General features: G+C 32.0%; 1 protein-coding gene across 1 annotated transcript; it reads left to right on the plus strand.

Moving 5' to 3' along the window:
* The first annotated feature begins 1848 nt into the window (after nucleotides 1-1848).
* On the plus strand, nucleotides 1849-21132 carry frj (membrane bound O-acyltransferase domain containing farjavit). The gene is made up of 6 exons (XM_073968155.1): nucleotides 1849-2265; nucleotides 3468-3594; nucleotides 3662-3821; nucleotides 6593-6744; nucleotides 6892-7268; nucleotides 20436-21132. The coding sequence occupies exons 1-6, from the start codon at nucleotides 2054-2056 to the stop codon at nucleotides 20833-20835; spliced, it is 1428 nt and encodes a 475-aa protein (XP_073824256.1). The 5' UTR covers nucleotides 1849-2053; the 3' UTR covers nucleotides 20836-21132.
* The last annotated feature ends 1337 nt before the right edge of the window (nucleotides 21133-22469 follow it).

The following is a 22469-nucleotide window of genomic DNA, read 5'->3' on the forward strand; positions in this document are numbered from 1 at the left end:
TGATGTGGAAACATGCAAATTGAAAATGTAACGAATTTTCATTCATGTTTTCCAAAATATTCAATCAAATGTGAAAAATTATTAGTTTTTTAAATTCAAATAATTTATAGACATTTCCTTATTTTGTTTACATAAAGTTTTGACACTAACATTACAAACAAAAACAAATTTCTATGTGGTTGTTGTTGAGTTGTATTTGTTGTATTATTTACTTTACCTTATATTTGTTCTACCATGATAACGTAGTCTGTGTTTAGACACACAAATTTCTTGGGAAAGTAAATTGAGTTTTTGGGAGAGAGCGGAGAGGAAAGAGCTACTCAATACTCTTCCCTACACCCCATTGCCTAAAAACTGAATTTACTTTCCCGAAAAATTTGTGTGTCTAAACACCGACGTAGTAATCCTTACTGCTAAACCTAAATAACGACGGGACGTACACAAATATTTCACCAACCTACCAAAACAATGCTCTCTGAGCGTCCGTATTACCTAAATACGTTGAGTCCCAAATCACATTTAAAACACAAAATCCGCGACCGAAACTTATATAAATGTTTTCATTCGTAAAACAAATAATTTTCCTTTGCAATGAATTGTATTTCATGTTTTGTTGGGCTTTTGTTCTTAAAATACAAAACACACACACATACAAACAATAACGTTCTGTCAAAGTAAAACTTTTTCAACTTACAAAAAGTATACGCTCGACGTATTTCGGTTGTTCTCATAAGAATACATGTGTTCTACTTTTTTCACCACACACGCCCTGGGTATACGTCCGTGTATATGTATGGGCCTTACTGCTAAACCTAAAGCGGTGTTTACAATAGCCATCAATGTCATATGACCTGAAATTTTCCATCGTTATACAGTCGCTAATGTGTGGAATATTGAGGATTTTCCTTATGTCATTTACTTTTTGCGTCCACACCAGCAAAAATGCAGTGAAATTACGTCTCCACATTGTCTGTGTGTTCAGATATGGAATGTTTTTATTTCGGGTCATATGACATTGATGGCTAGTGTAAACACCCCTTAAATAACGACGGGACACAAATATTTCAACTTTCTACCACAACAACGTTCCACCTGTATTATTGTTAGAGTTGTACAATCTAGTTCATTTGAAAGATTTAGTTCAATAGCTCAGTTCTTTTAGCTGAACTAGTTCAGTAATCTAGTTCATAGTTCCATCATTCGCATCAGAATGATGAAAACACATACATACACCGAATAGGAACAAACATTAGAATAGTATAATTAAACTATAAAAATATTAAATTAAGATATTTGTATTCCCTTCATAAAGAAAGATTTAGTTTGCATTGAGTTTAGAAAAAAACGTCCTATGGAAAAAATTGTAATCAGAATTTCATTTAAATGGCTGGCAAAAATGTCTTTTGCTGTGTGTGTAGAAATTATCACCGCGAAAAAAGCTTTGTGTATGTACGTTTCTATTTATTTTTCCTTTTTTCTATCCAAAACAAGGCACATTGAAGGTAATGGATTCGATATATTGGGATATGTTATGTCAAAAATGTTCTTTATGTAGAAATTACTTCTATTACAGTGGTGGTTGACACTTCACATAGATCCAAAACATAAACAAAACTCATTACATTACGAAGGCACCAATTATTAGCACACAAGACGGCGTCACTTTATTCATATGTGAATGACATGCTGAACTAGATTGTGAATCGTTCGTTCGTTGATCGTTCTTCGTGGATCATTCGGTCGGCGCTCAGTTAGCTATTGAATTATATCTACTGATCTAGTTCATATGCTCTTTTCAATGAATCGTTCAATTGAACTAGTTCGTTCATGAACTATACAACTCTAATTATTGTGCCATGCATTTTCCGATCTATAGATTCATTTTGCTATTTTGTCGATTTACCTGTCCCTATGTATTTTTCTGCATCTCGCATCTTCATTTCAAAAAATTGCACTTGACTTTGTTGGTAATAACAAATTATGAATTAATTAGTCTAAGCCGACCGACCGGTATTTGTTTTCTCCAAAACCGAGGAATATAACATTAAGCAAAATGAATATCGACGACGTTATTTATGTAATATGCCTTCTAGCCTGTATAGGAGCAGGAAATTATGTTCGGAAAATCCGTGGTAATACGCAAAAGAAGTACATTAGTACGGCATTGGGAATTTTGATGGTATTTATTGTATCGGGATGGAATTCTTTTCACTGCTTTGTATCAGCTATATTAGGCGCAGCAGCTGTAATCTACGTGCATCCGAGGTTAGTATATGAACGAAGGGCAAAGTTCGAAAATGAACATGTATGTAAATAAAGGGTTATCTATTTTGGGGTTTCAAAATATTTTTCATGGAATTTATTTTTACAGTGTTTTATTTAACTTGCTTTGGTTTATTATAAAGTTTGAACGTTGACATTATGTGTGAAACACTACATTTAAATGACCTCCACGCGAACTGTTGCAACCATTGATTCTTTTGAGGTAACTTGACGAATGTTGGCTTTTAAGTGCTCAAGAGTTGAAGGTATATCGGTATATCTACATAAACACGGTCTTTTGCGTAGCCCCATAAAACAAAGTCTACTGTTATCAAATCGCATGATCTCGGTGGCCAGTTGATATCGCCACGACGAGAAATTACGCGGCCAGGAAATGTCCCTTGCAATAAATGGTCTGTTCCTTTACTTTTGAAAATGGTAAAACTGGCAAAAGTAGCAAAAGTTGTAATCTACTTCCATATGAATTGTATGGTGTCTGAAGTAAAGGAACGCTTTTCGAGTAAAAAGTTGCAAAACTTGAAGAATCTTGCACGTAAAGGAACAGAGCTAAAGCCATCTTAGCTCGAGTTGTGTAGCATGTGGCACCATCTTGTTAAAACCACATATTCTCTAAGTCACATTCTTCAATATCAGGCAAAAAAGTCGGTTATATTGACTTTTTCTGGATGTAATGCCATCTCTTCAATTACTTGAGAATTCTCAGAACCTCAAATACAGCAATTGTTGTTTTGTTTGTGAGAAATGTGCTTCATCGCTGAAGAAAATTTGTTCAAAAATCACGTAAAATCAATCAAAACAAAATCACAATTTTTGTAGTAGTTTTTGATCATTTTTATGCGTTATGTGATAGTTAAGCGATCCATTTTCTTTAATGTCAGACTTTCAACTGAAAATAAAAAAAAAAATGGTTTAACAACTTAGTTTCACAGAGGTCGAATTCCAGTCCCATACTTTTGAAAGCACGAAATGGATAACTCTTTATTGTAGTAGGTTTTGGTCATTATCATGCGTTGTGTGATACTTAAGCGATCCATTTTCTTTAATGTCCGACTTTGAACTGAAAAGAAAAAAAAATTGGTTTAACAACATAGTTTAACAGATGTCGAATTCCAGTCCCATACTTTTGAAACCACGAAACCTTTATAAACTAATTGTCAAGATTTTCATTTATTGTCTTAAATTAGCAAATGTCATTTAGCTGCATTCACTGTGATGTTCGGATATTTGGCATTTTTCCGCTTGGCTAGTAAGTTTGGTCTTCCGGATCCACCTGGACACATAAATATGATTCAAATGATTATGACCTTAAAGGTATGTAATCACCACCATTGTATGTAAATTTTCATATGTAAGTTCCCGTTTATTAATTGTATTGCAGATTGCCGGAATAGGTTTCGAAAAAACCGGCTCTTGGAAAAAACTTAAAGAACGGGAAAAGAACGAAGATGTAGAAATATCCGAATATGATTCTGATATACAGTCTGTCAATATGATGGAGATTTTCCATTACTCATTTAATTATATTGGTATTTTAACTGGTAAGTACTATTACAATTATGTACAGTTACTCTACAACATTCTTGGCTATTTTGGAATTGATTTCTCTGCTGTATTGCATTATGCACGCACGGGTTATTTGGCCACAGTTTTTAATATTTATTTTCACACCCTACCGTCCGATTTTTTTTATTAATTTTTTTATTAAGTGGCCCAAATCAAAATGTAGATAAGTTTAACACTAGGACCCGAACATTAAAGAAGCGATCAATTATTCAATCATATAGTTTTGTGGGCTTAATAAGGGCATACAAATCTTCTATTTAAACAAAGGATTTTTTAAAATATTTTCGACCAATTTATGGCCAGAAAAAGACACATTTTCTTTTAAAATCGACTTGACGGTTCGTTCATACGTAATTTTTACAAAAATTAAATTTTTAAATTCCCAGTTTGAAGACAAGATTATTTTGTACTTAATAAGACCACACAAATATAAAAGCTATGTTTTTTACACGCAAGAATCCGAGTTACGACTTTTTACCCGTAGAGCGTTCCCTTCAGATAGTGTACAATTCATATGAGATCAGTTCACAACTTTTGCTACTTTTACCATTTTTAAAAGTAGCGTGACAGGCCAATATTGTACACGACCCCTTTATTTTCGAGCTGGAAGAGGTATTTATCCCAAAACTATCCAACAAATGTCAACACAAAATGCCGAGATTAGCTCAATATGTGCATTTTCTGATAAAAAAAAGTCCGACAAAAAGGATTCGTAGTTTTCATGACAAAAAAAAAAAAAAAAAAAAAAAAATCATGAAAAATTATGTTTTTGGACTGCAGAACTGCGGGAAAACATTTCATCTATTTGGCAAATAAATTTATTTAGAGAGGTGTCAAACTTTGGTTGGAGTAAGTGAATGTAAATAGATAGAACGTAATACTTAGTCAAGAGATAAGCAGTCAAATAAAATGATTAGTGAAAGACTTATCAATGTTGATAAAACTATTTCTATTTTAAACGAATATTGGTTATCACTGTCTAGAATTTAAGAAAATTAATTTGATTAGACCCTTTAGTAATAATGCCAAAGTTTTTATGATAAATTGGATGGACGAATTATTAACTACGATTTTAAACAAACAAATAGAAAATAAAAACCTGGTTCAACTCATTAAGTTGCGGTTTAAGTTTTGAGCAACTTTTGGTATATGTTTCCCCTATGTGCGGCGATCGGTTGTCGTTAGTACGTGCCTTCTGACCGATCTTTATTTCCATAGCTGAATTTTAACTAAATCGCTGTACAGATGGCATTTATTGTAAAATGGATAAACACATTTTAACAGTTCACTGTTGTGACTAAAAAACGAATCCTACAAAATTTTGTGAAAATCGGATCAGATTAAGTTGTTTTTGTTTTTGGGAAAATTAATTAGAATATTGGTGTAGCTCAGTTAATTTGTTATTGAATTTGGCAGAGGTTCTCTTAATATTTTGGTTAATAGGACTCATCGTGGAACAGTATTTAGGGAGCAAGTTGAATGTAGTGGCTGGATTCGGAACTTTTTCCACAGAAAGTTTTCAAAATATTAATTATTGTGGAAAATAGCCGTCCTTCGGACGCGATTTAAAACTTTCTCCTAGGGCCAGATGCTAAACAGGGCAGGGCTAAGGCGATCATAATTTTTTTCAACATTATTTTTTGTCGAAAATCATATGGGTTTTCGGAACTTCCGAAGTCTATATCATGGGAAATGCAGATTTCCCGCACATGATATATATATATATATATATATATATATATATATATATATATATATATATATATATATATTGGCGAAATATGATTTCAGCCACTACATTCATCTTATAGCGTATTTAGGATACTGGCCTTGCACACAGAAGTTTGGTGCAAACAATTTCTAGTCCGGATTTTATGAACGTACAGACCCAATCGAGGAAATCCCTATTTGGGCTTTTTGTTGTTAGATTTTATGGCCTCTTCTAAACATAGCTAAATATTGACTTTCAAGAGAAAATCGAGGCAATATCTTGAAAACAATTCGAATCTTGTTTGAACCTCTGAAAGAAATAATCACCTAGAAAAACTATATTTATTGCTTCAAAATGCAAAATATATCTAAAATTCCGTTACTTTGTATACTTCGCACAATATATCCAAACTGTTAACTTTTCTTTGAATAAATATCCGCTGGAATGTAGCTCACAACACTACAGAACATTCCATTCTTGTAAAATGACTCTATCACGCTATTTCTAGCACATTTTTCAAAGGAAATTTCATAAATATGTATATAAAAAAGCATTGAAATTCCAATCATGGAAATAAACAAGTATTCTGAACATTATTCAAGAGGTTACTTGGTTCAACTCCCAATAGTTTAGCTGCTACTGACCATAATTCCAGAAAATAATGTAAACTTTCCTATATTTTATCGATTTTAGATGCAGTTTTTCCTAATGCTTCAATATTGCTGAAAACGCGAAATAAAATTCTTATTAGTTTCTGAGATAAAGCCCCGATAAGTGGAAAAAGGGTAATTTTAGCCAGTTTCTTAGATGAGGCTATAAAATCCAAACCAGAGCAACAACACGGAACCTAATTAGGGTTTTTGTAGTCTCAGTATGTACTTTCAGAAAATGCCCATAAGATGTTGTTTGCATTTTCAGTGTTGCACAGTGTTATGCAAGGAAAAGAAAATGTTGACTACAAGATGTTTATATTCCTTTTTGAATTTTCTACAATTTATTTTTTTTATCTTTTTTATTTACATTTTAACATTTTAGGTCCATACTACCGTTATCGAACTTATCGTGATTATTTCGAAACTTCATACTCCGATTATGCACCGACTATAAAGACCACCTTGGATCGTTTAAAATGTGCTGGTCTCTATTGCAGTCTGTATTTATTGGGCAATTATTTTTGGCCATTGGAGGTAATTTTCTGAATATAGAAGTGTAGCATTATCCAATACAGGTCGGATGGGAAACCATTACATTCAAATTACAATAATGCATTTCCTCCGACATATATTGGAACATGAGTAACGCCAATAAAGCACTAACATATAAATAAATTTCAGTATGCCTTAACCGATGAATTTTATAATCAACGCTCGTATTTTTATCGCCTAATGTATGTTTGGCCAACATTTATAATATTCCGTATGCGCATATATACCGGCTTAACATTGAGTGAATGTGTTTGTACAATGGCTGGATTCGGCGCTTATCCTGTTGAAGCGGATGTAGTTAATGGCGGTGGTCCACGTAAACCATATAAACATTTGACACCCGATACCTATAAAGGTGATTACACATTTACCGCTATAGTCAATACCAATGTAATGGACGTAGAGAAGTGTCCAACATTCCGTGAAACAATGAAGCATTGGAATATTTGCGTGCAGTATTGGCTGGCTGTAAATATTTATAAATTGTTCCCAAGCAAAAAGTATAGGTAAGTTTCATTAATATGATATAAATACTGTGAGCGAACTTTGCAGGGTGCACAGGTTTTTATTGAATTCCAATTTTATTTCATTTCCCACATAAATCATATTATACGCAAGAAACGCATATTTCCGTCATACAGAAAAGAGTTATAAATATTTAAACATTGACCCTATAATGTACCACATTTGGAATAAAGAACAATAGCGGTTGTATTGTAGATCTAGTACATCTTGTAAATTTTATAGATATACAACTGTTTACAATACCACAAAAACAATATACATGAAAGTCGGTGGCAAATGGATCTGGCGAGGTTAATTGGCATAAACCAAAACTATATATAGTCTTCCCTGTCCCTCCGCCCGTAGCTAATAAAATTAATTTCCACTGTAAAACAAATTGTTATTCAAATGTTTGAATACATTTGGTGTAAAACTCTGCAGTCCAACAACTCTACATAAATATATTTTTTAATCCTGTGCTCTAAGGATAAGTGTTACATTCCACAGTCTATTAGATGACTAGTCTTAATTTTAAAGTCCCGTAATTTTGATCACTTACCTTATCGGGTCCGAAACATACACAAAAAATAATTGAAAATAATTACTAGTTATTAGACTTGTGTCGTTCATGAACGAACCGGTTCAAAGGAACGATTCCGTGAAAAGAACGAACGGATCCGTATCCATCACATTCTTTTATATCGTTCATACAAAGATTTAAGATTTAATTTATTTGGCCTTTCATTTACAAACGTTTATAATTAGATAGAGTTGATATGATATTATGTAAAACTAATGATTTTAATTAGTTTTACAAACAAACTCACGCAATCAGCTTACAAATTTGCACACACAAAACAATCAATGATTCAGTTAGCTACAATCGTTCAGTAAACCAATGGCTCATTTGGTTCATCTCGTTCTTTTAGCTCTGGTTCTTTTTTCTTCTTTCGTTCATATTCAAAACAGTCACCACCACCATTTTTTGCACACAGCCAAACTCACACAAGCTGCGTCAGCGCTAGCATCACAAATTTGCACACACACAAAGTGGCTCATATCGTTTCGTTTGAACGAAAAAGATCCAACGAACGAAGTGAACGACCTGGATCGTTTTGGTGAACGGAATGAAAAAGATCGATCCGCTCAATGAACGAGATTGCCCAACACTACTAGTTATACATGCTGGGTGGTATTATGCCAAAATATCCTTCTGGTGTGTATGTTCCTGGTGCGATTTTGACATGTTATATGTCCGGTTAGTTCTTGAATCTAATACCATTTTTTTTTCAAAAATTTCTGTAAAAAATTTCATATTTTACAGTTACTAGGTTTATTTTGGACTCCGTTTCACTCACAATTTAAAATAATCAAATCCATTTCGATCATAATTTTATTTTTTTCTTAAACGTCTTGCTTTCGGCATACTTGTCGTACTTACTAAATTTGCCTGTCTTCGTACTCGATAATTTGTAATAATATGCCTGTCTGCGTACTCGATAATTTGTAATAATTATTACTAATGTTTCTAAAATTGAGTTGTTCAATGGAAAAGTTGCTGAAAAAAGTGTTTCAGAAACATTTAGTAAGTACGAAGACAAGCCTAATTATTACTAATGTTTCTGATTTTGACAGTTATATAAAGGAAAAGTTGCTGAAAAAAGTGTTTCAGTAACATTTAGTAAGTACGAAGACAAGCCTAATGTTGCTGAAAAACTTTTTTCAGCAACTTCTTTATACAACTGTCAAAATTCGAAACATTTGTAAGCATTATTAGAAATTAGCTGTGGGTTTTTACGCGATAAATTGTAATAATTATTACTAATGTTGCATATTATCGAGTACACGGACAGGCATATTAGGTTTGTCCTCGTACTTACTAATGTTGCTGAAACACATTTTCATAACTTTTTCTTTATACAACTGTCAGAAACATTTGTAATAATTATTTGGTGTGTCTTTTTACTTACTAAATGTTGCCAAAACACTTTTTTCAGCAACTTTTCCTTTAAACAACTGTCAAAATTCGAAACATTTGTAATAATTATTACAAATTATCGAGTACGCAGACAGGCATATTAGGTTCGTCCTCGTACTTACTAAATGATGTCAGTTTTAAAAACAATAGTAATAATTATTACAAATTATCGAGTACACGGACAGGCATACTATTAACATTTTTAATCCACTTAGCGCCGAGAATTTTTTTTTCGAGAAAACTTAAAATTTTGATTTTTTGGTTATTTAATTCGACCTTTATTTTGATTATTTTAAATTTAGTAAATAAATCGAGCTCGAGGTCTTGGATGTTTGTTGTTTTTATTTATTCATTATTTTATTCGATATTTCGTCTTTCTTCGAAAGACATCATCAGGATCTGTAGAAAAACATTTACATTTTATTGTTTGCATATATTATGCCATTTAGATATGACACCATTAGCCGGATTTAGCGCATTATCAGGTTTTATTTGCTAAATCCAGCCAAAATCTACCAGATTTCCCATACAAAAATAAATCCTCCTATTGAGTGGATTTGTTTTAAATCTGGCATAAATCCTCGTATACAACTCTGTTTTTTGCAACATGTTGCTAGAAAATACAAAAAGTTGCAAGCTGGCACAAGAAACAAGGTAGATGCATCGGTGAATTGCTACACTAAAAATAATTTAAAATGTAAAAATTTGTAAACAAGGCGGAAAAATTAAATTTGTTTTGATGTACAAAGTTGATTTTAATCAACCAAGATTACGATGTCTAAACGATAAAATAATTCGTTTATTTATTTTAGGTGGGCAAACTGCGATAAAATAATTCTTTATTTGCTCTTTAGTTAGCATTAGTAGCATACTGTGCTAACATTTTCAGTATTAAACAATAAATTTGTAATTTGACGTATGTTTTTGAGACGAATTCAATTTACAAAAAATTCTTTTGACGTTTCACATTCGTTCAGATGGGCTGATGCATCTACCTTGGTAATTGTGCTATGAACAAAAATCAGCTGACTGCCATTTAAATCCTCCAAAATGTATATCTAAATGCAATGAGATTTGTACTGGATTTATTAAATCCAGTCGAGGATTTATGGCTAGTCTAAATGAGCTATATGATCATATTGTTGTTGTTACACTTACAAATAGTGATTAAAACTATTACAACAATAACAATAATTTCGCCAAGCACAAACGTCGACCTGTTGCTGCTGCCATCTGTTTCGTCACTGCATTAATTTCTTCTTATTGTATTCTATTTATTTTTCTAATTAGATGTCTGTAGCTGTGCGCCAAATTCTCCGTATCTGTTTTGTAGTTTATTCTTTGTGATGTTGGAGTATTCATAATGTGTAGAGTTTCCAACATAAGCCTCTTTTGGTAATTGTTTTCGCACTGCAGCACTCTCACTCTCTCCAGTTCTGGATGGTGTTGTTCAGTGGCACAGTGGGTTGAAAGTGCGGTTTTGGTTATTGTGGTAGATGATCTATTTTTGATATCAGATTTGTGTCCTGATAATCGCGTTTTTAGTTTGTTTTTTGTAGTCCCGATATAATATTTTTTACAATTTTCTTTTTCATTGCCATTGCATTTAATTTTGTATATTATATTTGATTTGTCCATTATATCTACTTTTGATTTTAAACGTGTGAATAATTTTTGCAAGGTGTTAGAAGTTTTTGGTGATATTGCATAGTTTATGTCTTCATAACATTTGGAGTTAGTGAAGCGTTCGGAAATGCCGGGAATATATGTCACCGATTTATAACATTTATTTTGTTTTTCTGTATTTTTTGGTTTTTTGTTGTGGTGTTGTTTGATTAAAATATTTATAGTATTTGGAGGGAAGCTATTTTGTTTCAATATTGATTTAATTTTCTTTATGTTTTCTGTGTGAAATTCTTTGTCGCTAATATTTAGAACTCGATTAATAAAGTTTGATGCGGTGTTCATTATTATTGTTTTTGGGTGTTTTGAGTGGAAATTAACTAGTCTCCCAGAAGCCGTGGGTTTCTGGTACCAGTTCGTCAGTATTTTATTGTTTTTTCTTGTGATTAATACATCCAAGTATGGAAGTCGGCCGTTATTTTCGTTCTCTAATGTAAATTTTATGCGGTGATCGTAGCTATTGAATGTTGTCAGTAAGTTGTTTATTGCACTTGATTTAATTATCCCAAAAAGGTCGTCAACGTATTTTGTCAGGAACTTAGGTCTAATATCACAGTTTTCAATGCATCGATCCAATAGCTCTTCCATCACAATATCGGCTACTATCGGAGATGCTGAAGATCCCATGGGCAGACCTTTCTTCTGTTCGTAAAAGTTATTCTTATATCTAAAATAACGATTATCACAGATGCAAAATTTTATTATTTTTATAAATAAGCTCTTTGAGATTTGACGACCTTTTTGGGATAATTAAATCAAGTGCAATAAACAACTTACTGACAACATTCAATAGCTACTATCACCGCATAAAATTTACATTAGAGAACGAAAATAACGGCCGACTTCCATACTTGGATGTATTAATCACAAGAAAAAACAATAAAATACTGACGAACTGGTACCAGAAACCCACGGCTTCTGGGAGACTAGTTAATTTCCACTCAAAACACCCAAAAACAATAATAATGAACACCGCATCAAACTTTATTAATCGAGTTCTAAATATTAGCGACAAAGAATTTCACACAGAAAACATAAAGAAAATTAAATCAATATTGAAACAAAATAGCTTCCCTCCAAATACTATAAATATTTTAATCAAACAACACCACAACAAAAAACCAAAAAATACAGAAAAACAAAATAAATGTTATAAATCGGTGACATATATTCCCGGCATTTCCGAACGCTTCACTAACTCCAAATGTTATGAAGACATAAACTATGCAATATCACCAAAAACTTCTAACACCTTGCAAAAATTATTCACACGTTTAAAATCAAAAGTAGATATAATGGACAAATCAAATATAATATACAAAATTAAATGCAATGGCAATGAAAAAGAAAATTGTAAAAAATATTATATCGGGACTACAAAAAACAAACTAAAAACGCGATTATCAGGACACAAATCTGATATCAAAAATAGATCATCTACCACAATAACCAAAACCGCACTTTCAACCCACTGTGCCACTGAACAACACCATCCAGAACTGGAGAGAGTGAGAGTGCTGCAGTGCGAAAACAATTACCAAAAGAGGCTTATGTTGGAAACTCTACACATTATGAATACTCCAACATCACAAAGAATAAACTACAAAACAGATACGGAGAATTTGGCGCACAGCTACAGACATCTAATTAGAAAAATAAATAGAATACAATAAGAAGAAATTAATGCAGTGACGAAACAGATGGCAGCAGCAACAGGTCGACGTTTGTGCTTGGCGAAATTATTGTTATTGTTGTAATAGTTTTAATCACTATTTGTAAGTGTAACAACAACAATATGATCATATATGCAAACAATAAAATGTAAATGTTTTTCTACAGATCCTGATGATGTCTTTCGAAGAAAGACGAAATATCGAATAAAATAATGAATAAATAAAAACAGAAAACTTAAAATTGTTTATGAAAAATATATTTTTGAGACTTTTTAAGCATTTTTTAAAAAATAATTTTTTTCTCTAAAACGTATAGTTTTCCTGCAATCGGGCCTTCTTTTGAAAGTGCCAAAAACTTTGGAGGGTAATATTGGTGTATCCTTACATGCCAATCCCTTGGTTTTTGATTGAGAAAATACTCTTACTTTATTCCTAACAAATCCCTGACTTTATATGATTCTAACATTTATGATTAAATTTGTATCGCATATTTAAATTTTTCATCAAAAGTCGAAAATCACAAAAAGTCGATTTTTTGAATAGCTTGGATTTTAGGCCAATTGCGTGGAATGCGTAGGTCAAATGAAGCGTTATAAGCGTGAAATGACAGATAACAGGAAATACTTTAAACAAATGCAAAAAACCCCACAAAAATATTCGAAACAACCAGAGTTTTATGTCAATTTTTACAACCAATTTTTGTGGCGTTTAAACGACCAGTGGCTTTATCTGGGTTAAGTAGGTAAATGTAGGTTGATTTTAAGTAAATGAGCGATATGATTGTAAATAACTTCTAAATTGCGTATAAAAGGTTGAACTCTGTTATGTTTGGTTTACATCCGGCATCGTTTTGTGATTTCGCGCGAAATCATGCAAAATTTACCATGATTTCGCACACAAAAACGAAATCATCTCACTTCGTGATTTCAGCGAAATTAACATCGAAATCACAGTACTTATGATATACAAACCTGTTTTTGTCTAAAAAAGTTGCAACTCTTTTCACGTATCACAATAAACAAGGTAGATGTGCGAATTGCTGCAACAAAAAAATTTTTAATATCAATATTTTGTAAACAAAGTGAAAAAATTGAATTAGTTTGTTACAATATTAATATTTAGATGAGTTCCTGTACTTTTTTCATGGTAAAATTACCAAAAAAGCAAAATGTCAAAAAAATACTGTACTATACAAATTTGTTCAAATAGCGTAGAAACGAAAAATGACAGAAATTGCAATTGCAGAAATAGCTGAAATGTAAAATCAACGTATCTGGCAATTAGATTCCACCAAACAACCTGCTAGTTTCTTCTCGGCAAAATTTGTATAGCAGAAAATGTTATTCTGCTCCATTTTTGTTTAAAGAGAAGTGCGATTTTAGTACAAGAAAGCATTTCTAGCACAAAACAAGAAAATATTGTGCAAGTCGTACTATTTTGCAAGTTCTGGAACACAACTTTTTCAATCAGAATTTCTAATTATGATTCTTCAACGATAAAACAAAAAATTATATGTACATTTGTTAGTATTATACACAGTAATTATGACATATCGCTCATTTACTCAAAGAGTGACACATCTCAAAAAAATCAAGTTTCGAGAAAAACGCGTTTTAAGTTGTCGATAAAAATTTGACATCCCAACATAAAAAATATTACACAAGAAATAAAATAACTAATTGGACCATCTTTTGTAAAGAGCTAGCCAGATATCAGTGCTAAATTTCTGTGCAAGATCAAACATGATTTGAAGCGCTTAAGTGCATCATAACCTCAAAAAATTTTTTTGATGATTTATGCCAAACTCCTAGCAAATAAGCTGTAACTCGTTGAGTTTTAGAGATATCAACTTGAAAATTTGACACAATATAAAGTAGAAGTCGTAGAAATAGAATAGAAATTGCTAACTCAAAAATCCCATTTTTTGAATTATGCCACTCTTTGATTAAATGAGTGATATGTTGATATACACAATTTTACGATTATTTTTAAAATAAAGCAGTACATTTGTAACGACAAATTATATTTGCAAAAACATGTTTTGAAAATTCATGTTCCATCAGCTGCCCACATATATGCATCTACCATTATTATTGGATATGTTTGAAACCAACAAAAATAAGTGTAAACAACGGGGTGTATTTCAGGATTTCGTAAAATCCAGTGGATTTCGGATCATAAGTGCAAACCAGCTATTACATATAACATCATGTTGTTTAATGAAATCATAAAATTTTTATTAATTTCTCGTTGGAGTTGAACTGGATGGTCGAAGATTTTTGCAAGTGAACTAGTGACTAAGATAATATATAAAGGAATAACATAATTATATTAACTTTCAACGCCACTATTTTTAATAGTTTAATGGACAGATAAAGGAGATAAGAATTCGTTCTCTACCCGTTCAGTGCTATGCATGGTGCATAAAATCGGCCGAAAATATATATGGGAGCTATATCCAAATCTGAACCGATTTCAATATAGTTTGGCAAATTTATTTCTAGACCAAATTCCGTTACTTATTCCAAATTTGGAGACTGTATCTGTAACCGGTCGTTAGATATCGGCATACAAAATATACATTTATTGGAGGCACCTCCGATCCTGAGGCTATATCTCCAGATCGACGCTGAATTTAAAAAATTCATATAGCCTATTTTACTTTCAGGAAGATCGGTTCAGCGGTTTTCGAGACCATAAATTACAAACAAACAAACGTACAAACATTTATATATATAACATTTTATATATAGATATAACATTATTTCATATATCCTAAAAAATTAAAAGTGGTTTGTGCTGGACCTTTTCCAATATTTATGTGAAATAAAAGTTCTTTTAGTCATTAATAGGCAAAAGGTCATTCATTCGTGCGACAGGAAATAATTTTTTGAGATTTTTGTTTCATTTCATAGTCAGCCCAATCATGAACGTATTCGTATTTCGACTTAAATTGATGTCGTTTCTTAACCAATCTCTAGTCCCTTGATTTGAGTGTTGGCAATATCTATCACTGGCATGACTTGTAATATTTTCTGTAGTTTTCACATTCTTTTCTTTATATGGCTGGGGAGCCAACATGTATTTTGAGATCATTTTTATTCTGTATTCAATGAATATGAATTTATTATTATATAAGTATCAGGCGTATTTTACCTTTGTAATATATTATTGGCCACCTAGGCTTCTTTATTACTGAATAAATAAATGAATATTCTTGCTGAATACCACTCTCGCGGAATAGATTTTTCTCGAGAGATCACTCCTCCTATCATGAATAATGTGAGAAAAATAATCATTGAATCTGGCAGCACTGAAGGGTCTTTTTCATGCCTTGTGTGCCCTAATTGTTGTGAAAACCAAAGATGTAAATACATTAAGATTGGAAAACTCAATTGTTGACATTTGTCAATAGATGGAGTTAAGCTCTGTTACGATATCATAACAACATTCTGTTAAGTAGTTAACAATTTCAGGCGTTTTTAAACGCTTAATTCATATTCAATGAACTGAAAACTGCTATTGAATACAAACCTGAGTCCAACTTTTTGCTTTCCTACAATTTGTATAAGTCGAATTGCGCTTTAATGGAGTTTTTAACATTAGGGGTGACTTTTTACTTACTAAATGTTGCTGAAACATTTTTGTCAGCAACTTTTCCTTTATACAACTGTCAAAATCTGCAACATTAGTAATAATTATTACAAATTATCACGTAAAAAGACACAGCTATTAACATAACCCTGTTATTAATAAAATGTTTATATACTTTGTTTCATAAACATATTTGCATTATGCGTATTTTCCAGTCTTTACAATTCTATGTCTTTGGTGAAAACAAAGAGAAAATGTTAAGTGTTTGTGTTTTTAGACAAAATCAACAAATTTAATAGAATAAATTACATTTTTATATATCAAAGACATTCAGAAGATGTTACTAATTATGAAAAACATCAGATGTTATTGGAAATTTCTAGGAAGACAGTGCAATTGACTCCATTGTGCTGTGGAACTGCCACTATCATAAATGTGTTAGAAACGAGTGTTTTTAATTGAATAATGGCAAAAATTGAAAAAAATTTGAATTCTGAAATAAAAATAATTGAAAATATGCTTTTATCCAGTGTTTTTTTTTTTTTTTTTTTTTTTTTTTTGTTTAATAAATGTTGTGCAACAATTTTGTATGTTTAAAATTCTCTCATCCCCCCGTCGATCGGTACAAAAAAGTGGGGAGTGACTGAGTTTGCAAAGTGATGTTATTTTGTAAAATTTGTTATTTTGTAAATTTGTTCAGTTTTGCAAGGGAGATTTTTTTGGAGGAAAACACATGTTTGAGAGCGTTCATGATACCTACTTTTTCTCCACCGGAATTTTTTCCGTGCGGATTTTTTGTTTGTGATAGCAAAGAAGGGAAAAGAGAGAAATTCCGCACGGAATTTTCATTCATGATTGGGCTGAGTATATTTTCAAAAAGAAAAGAAAAAAAAAAAACAAAGTGGTTTGTGAGGAACCTTTTTTATAATAAAATGGAATGAATGTTATTTTAGGCATTAGTAGGCAAAAGTTCATTCATTCTCACTACAGGAAATCATTTTTGAGAAAAAATGTCAAAAAGTCATAACACTAATACATATCCTTTCAATTTGCATGGCTTCCATGACAGACGCTTTTAGCGCAGCTTTTGGAAGTTAAGTGTTTGGCTTTGAACGCTAACACCTCGTGATAACATGGTATTAGTTTTTCTGTATTTATTTATTAATTATTAATATTATTATATTATGGATATTTAAGAAAGTAGTCGTATTATGTGCATTAATCACAAAAACATACGATTGTATACAAGTAAATGACTAAAAATTGACTTTTCATGTGAATGCTAAGCATTCACGTCCGCGAACGTGTTAAAATCATCTTCGCCCGCACAGGCAAAATTTCAAATAAAAAACCAACAGAACCCGGCTGGGATTTGAGCCCATGTCCTCCAAAAATGACTTTTCTTCTTCACTTGCAAAAAATCGTTGATCATACAACTAACTACAACGAGGCAATTTATAATAATTAACATTAAAATGATCTTCGCCCTAACAGGCAAAATTTCAAATAAAATCTATTATTTTTATCATGGTAGAACAAATATAAGGTAAAGTAAATACTACAACAAATACAACTCGAACAACAACCACAAAGGAATTTGTTTTTTTTTTTTTTTTTGTAACGTTACTGCCAGTTGTATTTGTAAACAAAACAAGGAAATGTCTATAAATTATTGGAATTTAAAAAACTATTAATTTTTCACATTTGGTTGAATATTTTGGAAAACAAGATTGAAAATTCGTTACATTTTCAATTTTTATGTTTCCACATCATTCCACTAAATGCATAAATTCTCGCAGAAAGTAGAATTCTTGCAGAAAAGTTTGGGGTCGCTGGAAATTCATAGAAAAAAGAGAAGCTGTTTCAATGTTTTGTTTTAGAAATCAAAGAAGCACATGTTTATTAGGGCTTTATTTTTTAAAATTTTAACAAAATACCTCACATATTAACAAACGTTGTATCGCCCCTACAAGCGGGGATTTACTGCGCGGCTTATCGTTCGAACTTGGAGGAGGTTACATATCATTGATATGAAGAATTCTTTCTGGGACACTAACGTTACAACCCAGTTCAGTCAGCTGTGTATTGCTGCTACCTTTTCTTATTCTACCATGGTTTTTATTGTTAAAAGTATGTGGTACAACTGGCCGATCGTTAACAGCTATTGAAATATATAATCAAAATTAAAAAAATATATACCTAAATATATATTTCGTTTCACCTCGTAATCGGCTTTATATGTATCATAAAAATAGTTTTTTTCGCAGATTTATTTGCTTGGTGTATAAAATCTGGAAATTGTAACGATAACACTGGTCAACACGACATTTGTTTCATCCGAATTTTTTTGTGTTTCTAACTGAAAACGACGAGTTATTTTCGCGGTTTTTCTCTATTAGCTTAAATTCGTTTTTTACGATTTTACGTGGAATTTTGTTATTCTCGAATATAAATAAATATTTCTTGTGTGTTTTTCGACACTAATATATCAAGGAGATGTTGTACGCTCGATAAAAAAGTTTCTGCAATAATTATATAATTTTTTGTCATTTTTGTACATAGCATAATGAAATAAGTATAAATGCCGCAAAAAAATGTTCAAAATCATGTAAAAATTTTAGAATTTTCCTATTTGAATTTTTTAAAAATATGCAAATTCCTAGAGATGGGAAATGGGTAAATATCCAAATGGTAAATACCCATTAAAATGGGTAAATTGGGTACAAATGGGTAAATACGCAGGTGTTTTCCCAATATATGGGTAGGGTATAAACTACAGAAACTAAAATCATACAATAGATGCAAAAACGCAGTGTTTTAGCAAAATTTTAGCTAACTATAAATAAAATTACCTTTTTTGGATACGGGGCAAGTTAAAATATGGCCAATTTTGGTCCATATTTTGGTATGTTAGGTTAGGTTAAAGGATGCGCAGCTGTCATGTTGACAGCCACTTCACTCGGAGACCTTGTGGTCCATTGTGTTCATCCTATTGAAGTACTGAGAGGAAGATAATGTTATATAATATAGAATAATAGATGTTATAGAGAAGATAGATAACGTGGACAGAAGGAGAAAGATGTGTACAGGGTTTTAAGAGAGATATTTGAGATGTATGTTAATTGTTCTCGCTGGAGCCATTTTAGACCTTTGGCGAGATGAAGCAGACTTGTTGGCTCGGTGTGGCAGAAGGTTGACAGGGACTGGATCGTGTGTTCACCCATGGTTCGCAGTCTCCACTAACAAATTTGTTGTTTTAAAATAATAAAACAACCACAATGGGATTAAGGCATATTTTGGTAAATCTTTCATATATTATGCAGCATAATTTTGATTTGATCAGATGGATTAGCCCACGATTTCAGTGGATAATCTTGAGATTTAAGTCCTCCTCGACCAAGCTATAATTTTTGCATTCATTGTTAAATTTTTCGGACAAGCAACTCCAACGGCCGATTTGACATATAAAAAGTCTTTCTGATTTTCAGAAAAATAAAGTTTTGATTTCAAAATAAAATTTTATTTACCCAAATAAACACACAATAAAGAAATTTATCGGGTATTTACCGATATTTTAGGTAAATACCGTGTAGAATCCCATCTATAAAAATTCCGATGTATACTTATGTTTGTGGTAATGGTGTCACTGGTAAATATCTCGTTAGAAGTCTTCATGACAATTTTTAGGTTATTATTTATATTTGTATACTGGACTATATAGTAGACACCCTAAGCATACCATACCGGTATGCATTTTGAAGATCCTACGATTTCCCCTGATGACGTAATTACTGCTTAAAGTGCCCTAAATACGCAATTTTTACAAAGTTGCGTTGTATGTCTTCTGTCTTTTTTGATATATAATCGCCCTATTTATTGCAAAATCTTTTTTATCGAGCGTACAATATCTTGATATATTTGTTTCGAAAAAGCCACAAAAAATATTTATTAGTAACCGAGAATAACGAAATTATACGTAAAAACCGCAAAAAACGATTTTAAGCTATATATCAAAAACAAGAGCTGGTGGTGAAAAACCGCGTTCAGATTCGAAAATAACTCGCCGTTTTTTGTTAGAAACACAAAAAGTTCGCATACAACATCCAACTTTTTTAATTTTGTTGAGCAGTGTTATTGGTTGCAACATGTCCTTAAATATTTTATGATACTTATTCACATACAATATAATAACTTGTGCCATTATTTATCTCACATTTCTATTTCTTTTTATCTTCTTCCAGGACTGTTGTCACATTATTGGTTTCAGCGTATTGGCATGGTTTCCGCCCGGGTCACTATTTCTGCCTGATGGGAGCTCCGTTCTATGTTCACAATGAAGATATGTGGGATAAATTGATCCGCAAGGAAGCAACGGGTACTAAACGCAAAATCCTTGATGTTCTCTTCTGGTTCTTCAAATTCTTCTGTGGAAGTTATTTGGGTACTGCCTTCCTTCTTGTTACGTTCGAAAAGATATGGAGATTCTACAGCTCGGTTTATCACACCTGTTATGTTGCCTGGATAATATTTTTGGTTGTGGGTACTATTTGGACTAAACAAAGGAAAGCCCAGGAGAAACGTAAAAAACGCCTGGAGGAAAATAAAACTGAAAGAACGGAACAAGATAAAAAATCACAGTAAAAAAGATTTTGAAAATAAGGGGAAATACTCTATTGGTTTTTCGATTGTAACATAGTTTTGAAACTATGTATATATTTTTTACATTATATTTAAAACATACGACAAGTCCAAAGCACACACACATTATTGTTCGACACTGTAGTTAGATTTGTTTTTTTGATATTATAAAGTGCTTCACATATGTACATAGTATTAAGTAAAAAAAGTATAAAACGGGTTCAAATTTTCAGTTTAAATACAATAATGTTTGCACAAGTTTACACCAAAATGTAATAAATCTTTTTTATTTCGTTGTAATTTATTTTGTTTATATTAGTCGTTGCATAAAACTATGCCAAATGTGTTAGGATTAAATACTTTTGGAAATAATATGGGTAGTAATTCGAATGAATTTTGTTTCGAATCTTAGAAAAACTGGCTTTTAGCGAACTTTTTCATTATTTGAACCAATGTTGTTATCTAAAACATATTTCGAATGTTGAATCTTTAACTTAACTCATACAACAACAAACATTGATGAGGCAGCAAATTGAATTCAATGAAAAAACCAAAGAGTTGTGCCGTTGGCAGTCCACTATTTTTTGGAATGAGTATTTGTTAAATGCCGTCGTTTAAAGATATGGCGATCGGTCCCTTTTAATAAAAAGAGCGTTTCGTAAATATAAATATCACCTTATTTGGGATTATGGTAATACCTCGGCCCCTTAAAGGATTTGCGGTGGGGGTAAGGCATGAAATGAGCTGAATTCACCATTAACTAACTTAGTACAAACAATTCTTGTATAAAAGTTTGCTTTAATTAGCGGTATAATTGATATTACTTCTAGGTCCATTTTTAGAAAAGTGGGATTTCGTTCCGCAACCTAAGGGGGGGAATGTATACATTAACTCGGTTAGCTACTGTTATATAAGGTCTATAAAATAACGTGACCAATTTGGACTGGTTCCAGGGCGGAACCGTTTTATGCGGGCTATTCGAAAACGTGAAGCTATGTATGTCCAAAACTTATGGGAACTTCCATAGTTGGTGGAGAAGTTATTTCTTGACTACTGAACCCTAAATATAATGTAGATAAAATCTTCAGACCACTAAAAACCCTCAATGTCTAATTACAGCTAATTCGGTGTGAAAAATGTAGCTAAAAACGTCAAAATACCTTAAATCGGGTGGTACCGTTCCGAAACATGCTCAATCTTTGGTGGAGTAGTTTTTTGGCCACTTCAAACCCCAAAATGCTAAAATGGTAGCTAAAAAGTTCAAAATACCTTAAATCGGGCGGTGCCGTTATATGGTGGACCGATATAGCACATCTTCGAATTTGACCTGCCTTCTGACAAAAGACGAATTTTCCCTTCTTTCAGCGTCTTATCTCATCTTTTCGAATGGGGATTCATAGATTGACTCAGAACTATTTTAAAGCGTTACAAAACGGAAATACAAACTTAATACTATGGTGGAGGGTATGCAATTTTAATTAAATACATATGTATTTTGTACTGAGTCAACGCCCAGAAACAATAACGTATTAACAAGCTTTTTGAACATAAGTAAAAAAAGTTGAAAAGACTAATGAAAGGCAAATTTAAATGTAAGAAATGAGAATGTTTCCTGAGTTCATAAATTATTTTATTAT

The sequence above is a fragment of the Musca autumnalis genome, unplaced genomic scaffold, assembly GCF_047663935.1.
Source record: "Musca autumnalis isolate F117 unplaced genomic scaffold, ASM4766393v1 scaffold_2, whole genome shotgun sequence".
NCBI classification, from domain to species: domain Eukaryota; kingdom Metazoa; phylum Arthropoda; class Insecta; order Diptera; family Muscidae; genus Musca; species Musca autumnalis.